Raw genomic sequence first — 11,639 nt, 5'->3', positions numbered from 1 at the left:
TTATAGTAGGTCCCATTATGTTAGGCAATGTACAATAACAAGAAGCAGACTCTAAACAGACTCAGCTAACAAATGGTGGCAGGAAAAAGTGAGGCATAGAGAGGTGAAGTGACTCGGTGCCACACAGCACGTTAGTGGCAGAATGGGGAACAGAAACATGCCTCCTGAGCCTCAATCCAGTGCATTAGCCACTAGCTCATGCTGCCTCTTCTCTCATATATATCATTTTATTTGGGACCCACGACGCGTGCAAACTTACACATGTGCTTGATTTTAATGCACCATGAGTGGTTCACTGAAGTTTCACAGTGGATTAAGTTAAACATACACATAAGTTTTTGCATAATTAGTCTTATTTTGCAGTAGTACCCAAAAGTATGAATCAGGACTGAGGCCTTACTGTGCTAGGCACAGAGGAAGCACTGCTTCAGAGCTCATGGCTAATCAAAAGACTCAAATCATATTTAAAAAAAAAAGTTTAATGCAGCTCATGATTTTGGGAAGACAGCAGGCACTCCCCAGTACCCAAAAATCTTGTCAGGAAGACCTCTTCCTAAACAGTCCTTAGCCCTTCTTTTGGGCTCAGCTTCTTCCCCTCCTAGGCTCTGGTCTGTCCCTTCTCACCTTCTACTATATGTCCCTAAACCATTGGGTTGCAGGGTAGAGACCCCAAACTGCCCACTCTTTCTTTCCCAGGGTCTTTTCCCACCTACCCAACTCAGTCTCCTCACTGGCCCTTTTCTGGCTGTCTGGCGAGCCTCCTCTCCCTCTCGAGCTGAGGATGCACTCCCAGATTGCCTCTGAATGGCCACAGACAGCCATTGTACATACAACAAACCTAGTTCTTACACATGTGCTCCTCCAGCATGTGACCCAGCTATCTTTCATTACTGCCACCCAAACCTGGCCCAGGTGAGCAAGCCCAGCCCCCTTAGAAGGCCAGCTCACTCGGACACTGATGGTGTACTGTGGGGGGCCCCCAGCGTGATTTCAAGGGCCAGGAGGCAGTGGAAGCATGTGACCTACACTCCGTACTTCTAAGGAGAGGCCAGTTAAGACTATCTCCTCTGGGACCCCCACCCCGAGATGACTGAGATGAGGCTATTTTGCATTTGCAGAAAGTTTGGCCTCTATTACTTCCCATTTCTACCTTCCGTTTTTACGTCACGACGCTGTACGCGCTCCACCCCCCTTTTCATCAACGTGCAGGCGGCGCGAAAACCCAACTGACAGCGACAAGCCCCTGCTTCGCCGCGAGACCTCGGGACTCCACGAAGGGAGGAGGCGTGACCAGTTGGCGCTTAGACCACGTGACCGTCGGAAGGCGAGTCCCTGAGGCAGTCCGAGCCGTGCCAGCATCACGTGATGCTGGAAAGTCTTGATGTGTAGGCCTGCTTGGGTCACGTGGGCCCGTTGGCCTCGCCTCCCCCCCGTCGCGCCGGGCTCTGCGAATCTGTCCCGCGCGCGCTTTTTTGCCTGGGTTCTTCCGTCGCGCGTTAATTCCTGTCAGGCGGCTTCGGCCGGGCCGGGCGCTCTTGCCCCATGGCTCTGGGCCAGGGGTCTCCCTGGGACTGAGGGATCCTGCTTCTCCCCCTGCCGCGGGGGGGGATGGTGGGGAGAGTGACCATGGCCGCGGCGGCTGCTTCTGCCCCGGGGAAGGACAGTGACGCCCCGGTGAGACACCCGCCCCACGGCGCGCTGTGCCGTAGGAACTGGAGGACTCGGGAGCTGGGGCCTGGCTGGGGAAGGCGGGTGATTTGGGGTGGGGGTCATGGCGCCTGCAGGGACTCCGCGGCAGGGTTCTGGCGTTGAAATGCGGGGGAGGGCTCTGGGGGCGGGAGTCCTGGTCCCGCTGTTGTGGTGCCGTGAGGTGGGTCTTCTAGGTCAGGGGCTGTGGGGCCTTGTCCTGGGGCACGAGCAAGGAGTTGGGGTGCAGCGAGGTGAGGGACATGTTCCTGGGAGGGTGTTTGGGGGGCTGATGGGGGTAAAGTGGTGGGACAAGTCAGTGATGTGATGGGGCAGGGACAGTCTTGCTGTACAGCACCTAGCGCAACAGGGCCGTGACTGGGGCTCTTAGGCACTCCAATAAGACTAATAATGTTAATAAAGTGATAGTTTGGTATTGCCGTCTGAAAAGGTTCAGGGGCTCTGATGTGGTGCTGTGGAACAGCTTCACAGTGCGGCATTGTGGGTTTCCCGTGGTATGGTATTGCAGTTTACAGATGTCCTGGTTCTGTGGGATGTATGTTTCATGCTGGTGCTGCATCAGTAGTTACTGTGGGGGTTGTTGGTTGGTTGTTTTTTTTTTTTACTGTGTGTTAAACATCACCAAATGCTGAATATTATTGAGCTAAGACATGAAGACTCAACATGAAAATGTTGTCCTGTTGCGTCCCACCAACCCAGCAGCCCAGTGGTAAATGTCAAATAACAATTGTTACCTTGAATTTATACGTCTCTAATACTACCAAAGTTATGGTTAAGTTTTTTCATTTATAATGTTTGTGGATTCCCTGAAGGCTTAAGGAGTCCACTCAATTTATCTCCTACAACAAAAAGTGTAGCAAAGTGTAGTGTGTTGTTGATAGTTAAGGCCTCCTCTACCCACAATATTTTTATTGATTTTAATTGTTTTGGTTATGAGTGTGGTTGATTTTTACTGAAATAGATAATTTGTACACCCTACTATAGAAACAGTTATACTGGTATAAAGATGGTTCCTTGTTTTAGTATAGCTTATTACCATAAAATTAGGGGAATAATTTGTACTGGTTTAAGGACCTTTATACTAGTACATCTGCATTTACTCTAAGGGGTTGTACCACTTTAATTATACTGGTTTCCAACCAGTGTAAAGCAGTACAAGAACTGAGTGTAGACCATCCCTTACTATCAAATTCACAGGCAAATGCAAGAAGCATAATAATTTATTACAAAATAATGACATTTGTACATTGTGAAGTTGGTTCAGTGATAGTATGACAAATAAGTGGTACTACTTATATATTGGAGAAAGAAGTAACATATTATTTTCTATTTATTGAAAAAAATTAGAATACGTAATTTCTTTTCCTTGAGACATATTTTAATATTAATAATTGCATTTCAGTAGTGCCTTTAGGCCCCAGTCAATATCAGGTTTGACTAGGTGCTGTACAAAGGTGCACTTTGGTCACTGCCCTGAAAAACTTAGTCATAGATCCATTTTTCTTGAAGATAGGCTTCCTTAACTAAGGTAGTCCAGGATCCTTTCAGAGCTGTTTTAGGCCCTGATCATGCAATTAACTTCCTGCAGGCAGACCTCTGTGCAGAGTCTCACTAAAGTCCTTGTGGCTGTGCAGGGGTCTACCCTGCAGAGTGAATTTCAAGTGAGCTTCCCTACCCAAGTTGCTGGATAGTTTTATCTAAAGTTGAAACATCTGTTGGAAAGAGTGTAGTAATGTTGAAATGCACCAACATATGAGCTTTCCTTAGAGAAAGACTTGCATTTTTCTTTTATCCTGTTAAATAGTTTGGCAATGTACTGTTCAGTGTTACCACCTTACATACCTCATTAGTCTAAGTAACTATTACTCATTGTTAAACTTAACGTTGATTTTTTTTTTCTTACAGCCATGCAAGAAGCGAAGAGAGGAAGATCCCCCTATAAAAACAATTACAAAATATTTTTCACCATTAGCAAGAACAGTGGATAAAGTGTCACCACCAAAATCTAACAACATATTGGATTATTTTAAAAAGACTTCTACAAATGAGAAGACCACTTTACTCATTGGAATTGGAGAAAATAAAATAAACCAATCTTACCAGCTGTGTGTTGATGAGGGCAAAGATTGTAAATCACCTTTAAGACCTTCTTCAAAATCTTTTTCAAAGCTGAAAAGGAGAGGGAAGAGAGTTAATTTAAATAGCAAATTAGGAGATATTAAAACACCTGAGAATCAATGTGTGATAGAAATTAATAGCAATGACAGTACAGACATGATGAAACCAAAGGAAGAATGTTTAAATACAAGTTTTATTGCGAACAGTGCTTCTGCTTTACTTGCCCAAAAATGTGTAGAAGAATTAGCAGCAGATAATCAGCAAAGCAAAAACTCTTCGAACACTGTCACCTGCAGAAAAGATGCTAAAAAAACTGGATCGGAACTAAATGTATCAAAAAATTACCTAAAGAAATCAAGGAAGAGAAAGCACAAAGATGATACTGATTTGTCTGAAAATTCCTCCTCTGAAAACCAGCTGAATGAAAAGGAACTAAAAGATAAAAAACAAATCACATCTTCTAAAATAATTGAAAGTAAGAGTACTGTAAGTAATTCAAGCCTTGAAGTTAATGTGGATAAGACATCACAGTTAAATGATAGTACAGTCACGGTGTCATTTGAGGACTTTTTGAAAAGTCAAGGAGAAAATAAAGTGGATCAAATTCCAGAAACCAGAATGCCAACACTAAACAATTTTATTATAGCAAATGAAACAGACAAAAGTGGTAGTACCAGTGACCCTGAAAATGGCGAGGAGTCTCAGCAACTACCTCTTAGGACAGTAACTGTCCTTGCACAGATTCATCCCATTCCCCCAAAATCTCCCTCTCTGCTAAAGGAGCAAAAGGTTTCTAGGAAAATAGCTTCTATCTTTTTGAAGCAAAAAGGGTATGAAATAGAAAGAGAAAGCAATCCTTCTGTTTTAGAGATTGAACAGACTGAACAAATGACTCAGAAAAGAAAATCTAATGTAGTTATAGAGGAGGAAGAATTGGAGTTAGCTGTACTAGAAGCTGTAGGTCCTGAGGCTATGAAGCCAAAATGTACTGTAGAAGAAAGACATCAGTTTATGAAAGCTTTTAGACAACCAACATCTGATACAGTAAAAAGTGGAGTTAAAAAAATACCTGGAAAACTGAAGGAAGTCAGTGAAAAGCCTTCAAAACAAAATGAGGGAATGGAAGAAAGTGAAGCAGCCTCAAATACAAGACATGAAAGTGAAATACTAAAGGATTATATTGACCAGCATTCACATTGTAGTACCAAAAAAAGTAGTACTACTAAGGAGAGAACTAATATGCTTAAAAAGAAAGGAAAGAAGGTTTTGGAGACTAAAGAAACAAATGTTCCGAATAGTAGTGGAAATAACGAAAATACTGGGGCTAATGCTCATATTAAGGAAAAAACCTTAGATGATATAAGAATCTTATCACATCCGAAACAGAATGAATTAAGGAGGAGCCTAAGGCAAAAGAAAATTGAAAGCTTCAAAAATATTACACCTGAAAAAGCTAGGATTAGTAATACTGTTTCTGAAAATGCACTAGGTGATAGTCCCCTATATGCTTCCACACCAAAATCAAGCAATAGATCCTTGAGGAAAAGTAACATGTATAAGGCTGAGGTGATTACAGTGCCTTTTGATGCAAAGAGCCCAATAAGGTAAAAGTTTGCATTTTTAGAATATCTGGTATATTTTGCCATGGTAAATAATTTTTATCTACTAGAATGGTTGCTTATTTATATAAATTTCAGCATTAAAGGTGGGATGTAGATGGTAAGTGGATTGAGAAGCATTCCTAGGTTTCCTACAGACTAGTGGGCTGGTTGAATAGCAACATGGAAGAACTGAACCTTTGACTGGTCTTAGAACTAGTAGAGCCCTATGCTGCAGCTGCTGTATATACCTGGAACTTTGCAGCATCAGGTCCTTAGTCCAAGACTGGAGATTCATTTCTTTCATAGATGAAAGAATATTGTTACATTCTGGAGCATGTTTGCAGTTTTGGCATATGGGAAGATGTTGTAATTGCGCTAATCTGTTGAAAAGCGGATCACAATAGGTGAGTAGAAAATGGTGTGCAAGATTAAGTATCCTCAGACAGCTAAGAATTCCCTCCTACATTTACCCAAGTCAAAATTCTGATTTTTTTTTTTTTCCAGGTTTTGTTTTAAATCAGTGGAATGGGATAGGGAAGCAAAAGTTCGTATTCTGTGTCTGAAAGCTTTAAGAATAAATGAACTACAGTAACTTGACACACAGAAATAGTCTCTCTCTGATATGAATATTAATATCATTTGGGTTTATGCCTGTACTCAAAGGAAAAATACATTTAGCTCCTTTATTCATTAGGATTTTTGCCTCTGACAGCAGTCAGTCTTAAATTCCAATGACGCTGGGGTGGAGACTGAGGCCTCCTTTAAAAAAAAATTAATTTCATGATTTTTTCCTTGTTTAGAATGAGGTTTACTCGAATTAATGCATCTAAAAAATCTGACAAAGCTGAAGCAACGGAAAATGAAGAATTTACTCCAAGAAATATAAAGGTAGCTTAAATAATCAAGTCTGTTATGTGTTTGAGAAGTCACTTGTAGAACATTAAAGTAAATAAGAGTAGCACCTTCTTGTTCCCAATTGTGTAAAGTTAATAAACAAAAACTTGAAAAATCCATTCACCTCAGGTGCAATGGTAAATGAGGGGACCTACATCTTGAATTATTACAGAACTTAAGCTAAAATTTTAAAAATAAAACATATTTGGAAGATGAGTGTAATCAGATGCAGTGACTGTCTGCAGGAAGATGGGTCCAGTGGCATAAGCTTTACTGAGGTACATCTGAGTGAAATGGGCCTTCTGTTTTACTGCTGTTACTCAGGATAACGTGGACAGCAGTAAAACTGTGAACAATCATGTCAGGTTCCTGCTGTAGCTTGGCAAAGTCATAAGTAGCAACTGAGGCATCCACTGGAATTCTTAATTAGAGAAAAAGACCCAAATACTGAAGGCTGTGGGGAGGAGGGAAGGGTAGAGTTGTTGATATCTCTTCCTGACAGACATCACTGAGGAGGCTGTGCAGGGATATCAAGAGCCAGAAAGCTCCTTCTCTAGCTGCTCTGAGGAAGGGAGTGAAGCTTCAGTTATAAGGCATCTTCTGACCAGAGGCTGATACAAAATAAAGTCTCCGATCAGGGCCCAGGTACAGCCCCCTGGCAAAAAAACTCAGCATCTTGTTCCAAATAGGCAAGGTTGGGCTTTTTGTCACCAACCAGACCTCGCTGGTGGAGCCTCCCAGCTTCATTCATCTCTACTTCTGGCTCATAGGTTTACACCTCCAGCATGGGTGGGCTGAATTTGGTTTCAAGTGGACAGATAACCAGTATACAGTTGTGATGATGATGCAGTACCTTAGTCTTGAACATGTTTCAGTAGGTGTGAAGCTGCTTTCAACAATGTACCTGAGAAATCTTTATCAGAATGATATTGTAGTACAGTTATATGGCAGAAACAAGCCACCTTAGACTTGGCACTGCCTGGCATTCTAGGTCATATTTTCAGCAGCAGGAGCAAAGATTATTCACAGAGACCCAAGTGCCTCCAGAACTGGGTTGATCATATTGGGGGCAGTACAAGAAAGCTTAAATTATTATTGCCTGTGCTCTAGTTGTTTGTTTCATGGAAAAATTACAAAATCTCTTTGTATGGCTGTCAGGTGCCTTTCATGGGTGGTAAATTATTTAATTCAATGTTTATATCTTGTCTGCTGCTGCTCCACACTTAATTGTCTGTCTGTCTATCAGCAATCCCTTCCCTTCTGCCCTGATAACTTGTGTGGAGTCTTTGTGAAAGCGGTAGCCAGTGATAGCAATAGACTTGTAAGAGTTATGGTCCTCATGATGATCGCAGTTTAGCCAATATTCTCTATTTTGGGGAACAACCTATGGCCTGTGTCATACAGAAGGTCAAATTAGATTATCACAATGGCCCCTTCTGGCCTGGGTATCGGAGTCTCTTGATAATGTGCTTGCTTAAGATGGCACCAAATAAGATTTCCCTTAAGGAAAAACAGTGATTCCCATAATCATTTTATTTCCTTGTAAATTGTATGCAGCATGAGCTTTAAGAATGATGTAATTTATGTAGACTGATTTTTATTTAAATGTAGAATACATGGCTATAAACGGTCAGGCGTTTTTGTTATTTTGTACTTCGTTGATAGATAAGCTATACTTCTAAAAATATATCCAAAGCGAAACAATTGATTGAAAAAGCAAAGGCCATACAACATAATAAATCAAAGGCTAATGAAGACACCCCAACACCTGTAAGACGCTCGTCTCGACAGCAAGCTCTTGCTGAAAAGAAAAAATTTCAAGAAAATGAAGTAAGTTTGCAAATTTTGAGTAGTATAGAATCCATATTGCTTTTAAAGTTTAGATATTCTCATTTAAGCAATAATTTAGTTTTAATGTCTTACCCTATGTACATATTTCTGCTGTGGGGTATGTGAAGTGAATGGTGATGATGTGGTAGCATAGTTTTGGTTTTACACTATTAACTGGTATGAGCTGGGTCTGAAGATTAAGGGATCATTCCTGCAACCACATGGGCTGTGGAATCAGACTCTTAACAGGTATTGGACATTGAGGTTTTTACTTTGAGTAAAAAATGTCAATTTTATTAATCAGGAAACCAGTCATTTAACCAGAAGATGCAGGATCTTGGTTTCTTTAATATCCCTAGTAGTTACAACCAAAAGGGATGGGGCATGCCAGAAATATATGACCTATAAGCGTGACTGTTCCTAAACAGAATGACATCTCATGGGCAATCTTTGAAAAAAGTTCTAAAATCACACCAACTTTCACAATATTCCTTTTTGTAGGGAAAAAAGCTCACTCGTGTACTTGTTGCCTGAGCTGATTTTTTTCCCCCTAAAACTTAGTCTATCTACCCCTTTGTAGGAAATACAAGTAGAACTATTACATAGAGCAATTTTTGAGCTTTGCAACAGTGTCTAATTTATCAGCTCCAGCAATACCTATCACGAATTGGTAGGGTTCACAATTGGAAACAGTAAAAGGAACAATTTGGGGGAGGAGGTTGTATTTCATTTTTTATCAATTTCTTTTTGTTTCCTGTCCAGGATTCAGTGATAATTTTAGACTCAAGCCCAGGTATTACCACTGCTTCTACACAGAGTGTGGAGAAAAAGCAAAAGAAACTTCGAAGTTTAAATGATGTATTAGGGAAAAAATCTAGAAATATGAAGGTTACTAAGAGCTCGCACGGTAATTGGATTTAAATAAACACATTTAATTTTTATTTCAATGTATAAAGTGCCAATCTTGAACACCAAGACCTCCTTTGACTTCTGATTTGTGTGCTACACTAATATATAATTAACAACAAAGAAACTGTGTATGTGTCCTCTTGACAGTGTGCTTTAAATAGAATAGAACAATTTTGGAAATCTCTAATTTAAAGAAACTAAAATTATTTCTGGTACTCCACCATTCCTCTTTGTCGTCCTGCTAATTTATGTGGTTTTTTATAATCATACTTTTATACACTTGTACTGAAGGAGAAGCTGACTGTGCACAGATAACTGTCTGACTTGCAAGGTAAAAGTGAAACTAGAGAAAAATATTTTACAGTGCTAAGTAAAATATTTTTAGACAGAAGTTTTTAAGTTGACAGTGTCTCTAGAGCGAGAAAGCTTTAAGGGAATTAAGTTACCGAATAAGTCTTTCATGAAGAAAAGTATATTAGATTTTAGGAATATTGCTATACATTACACAAAAATATCTAATAGGGAGATGAAATTAGGATGAAAACATAACAGTAGCAATTATTTGGATGTTAGTGCTAATCCAGATCTGTTTTCTTTTTAAAGGAAAAATAAGAGTCCCACCTTCATTCCTGGGCAAAAAAGCTCAAAACATTGCAGATGAACCAATTGTAATTTTTGATGAAAGCAGGTCAGTCCAGTACAAATTGTACATGATTTATTGTAAATTAATTCTTTCATGGTCATATAGAAATATCCAGGTTTCTTTGTGAGCCTGTCATGTTATATAATATTTAAAGTACACATCAAAGTGTAGTAAAAATGTTTTGGGTTTCAATATCAATTGATATGTTGCATATTAAAATGTTATAGGCTGATTTTTGTACTGTTGTTGTTGGATCCTTTTATGTTGCTCAAAATCTAAACCTGCATTTAGTTGTTAATGACTGTAATATGAAACATCTTAGAATCCTAGAACTGGAAGGGACTTTGAGAGGTCATATAGTCCAGTCTTCTGCACTCAAGGCAGGACTAAGTATTATCTGGACCATCCCTGACAGGTGTTTGTCTAACCTGCTCTTAAAAATCACCAATGATGGAGATTCTACCACCTCCCTAGGCAATTTATTCCAGTGTTTAACCACTCTGACAGGAAGTTTTTCCTAATGTCCAACCTAAACCGCCCTTGCTGCGATTTAAGCCCATTGCTTCTTGTCCTATCCTCAGAGGTTAAGAAGAACAGTTTTTCTCCCTCCTCCTTGTAACAACCTTTTATGTACTTGAAAGCTGTTATCATGTCCCCTCTGTCTTCTCTTTTCCAGACTAAACAAACCCAGTTTTTTCAGTCTTCCCTTCCTTTACTCCAGGGTCATTTCTAGACCTTTAATCATTTTTGTTGCTCTTCTCTGGACTTTCTCCAGTTTGTCCACATCTTTCCTGAAATGTGGCGCTGAGAACTGGACACAATACTCCAGCTGAGGCCTAATCAGCGCGGAGTAGAGCAGGAGAATTACTTCTCGTGTCTTGCTTACAATACTCCTGCTAATTCATCCCAGAATGTTTGCTTTTTTTGCAACAGCATTACACTGTTGACTCATATTTAGCTTGTGATCCATTATGACCCGCAGATTCCTTTCCGCAGTACTCCTTCCTAGGTGGTCATTTCCCATTTTGTATGTGTGCAACTGATCCTTCCTAAGTGGAGTACTTTGCATTTGTTCTTATTGAATTTCATCCTATTTACTTCAAACCATTTCTCAAGTTTGTCCAGATCATTTTGAATTTTAATCCTATCTTCCAAAGCACTTGCAACGCCTCCCAGCTTTGTATCGTCCGCAAATTTTATAAGTCATTGATGAAGATCTTGAACATAACCAGATCCAGAACCGATCCCCGCAGGGCCATACTCGTTATGCCCTTCCAGCATGACTGTGAATCACTGATAACTACTCTTTGGGAACGATTTTCCAACCAGTTATGCACCCACCTTATAGTAGCTCTATCTAGGTTGAATTTCCCTAGTTTGTTTGAGACGGTCATGCAAGACAGTATCAAAAGCTTTACTAAAGTCAAGATATACCATATCTACCATTTCTTTTTCAAATATGCCTTAGAACTGTGGGAACCAGGAAGTTGAGTGTATATTCCATTTTTAGGTTTGTTACTCTTAGTAAACCTTAGTGCTTAGCAGAGATTGTAATATGTAAATTGTCTGTGGCACTGTTCAGGGCAGCTATACCTATATTTGCCCGCAATGGTCCAGCAATGGCACCCACTCTCAGGGTTTCGGCTCCCTTGTCCACTCCTCCTTTCTGGAGGAGACACGTATGCCTCTCTCCTGTCCGACAGGGGTATCTCCAGGCTGAACAGTTTCCTGCCTTCAGTGTATTATTCCCAGCGAACGACTGTCTAAGCAGGTTTCTTTTTGCCCTCTTTTCTGAGAGTAATAACAGTGTAATTGCCCACAGTTACAAGTTACCACACAGTTCTTACTAAGCAAGCATATTTTATTCTTAAGGTAAAAGCACAACAGGGAAAATATATTAAAAACAATAAAGAAACTAAATGCATGCTGATAAGCTT

The 11,639-nt window shown here is 40.3% G+C and overlaps 1 protein-coding gene across 5 annotated transcripts in view; it reads left to right on the top strand.

The window, feature by feature from the left end:
• Positions 1 to 1,105: 1,105 nt before the first annotated feature.
• Positions 1,106 to 11,639, top strand: part of ATAD5 (ATPase family AAA domain containing 5) — a 28,622-nt gene continuing 18,088 nt past the window's right edge. Inside the window, exons 1-6 of one of the 5 annotated variants that reach the window (XM_043528543.1) lie at positions 1,106 to 1,324; positions 3,613 to 5,429; positions 6,227 to 6,314; positions 7,986 to 8,150; positions 8,913 to 9,057; positions 9,663 to 9,747. In XM_043528543.1, coding sequence (XP_043384478.1) covers positions 3,982 to 5,429; positions 6,227 to 6,314; positions 7,986 to 8,150; positions 8,913 to 9,057; positions 9,663 to 9,747 — 1,931 coding nt within the window. In that variant the 5' untranslated portion in view covers positions 1,106 to 1,324; positions 3,613 to 3,981. Of the gene's footprint in view, positions 1,325 to 1,399; positions 1,675 to 1,999; positions 2,417 to 3,612; positions 5,430 to 6,226; positions 6,315 to 7,985; positions 8,151 to 8,912; positions 9,058 to 9,662; positions 9,748 to 11,639 lie in introns of those variants that run through there. The other 4 variants (XM_043528544.1, XM_027817493.3, XM_027817491.3 and 1 more) reach the window with 4 other exon arrangements.

Source organism: Chelonia mydas, chromosome 14 (assembly GCF_015237465.2).
Source record: "Chelonia mydas isolate rCheMyd1 chromosome 14, rCheMyd1.pri.v2, whole genome shotgun sequence".
In the NCBI taxonomy this organism is placed as follows: domain Eukaryota; kingdom Metazoa; phylum Chordata; order Testudines; family Cheloniidae; genus Chelonia; species Chelonia mydas.
This window is presented reverse-complemented; position numbering and strand designations above follow the sequence as displayed.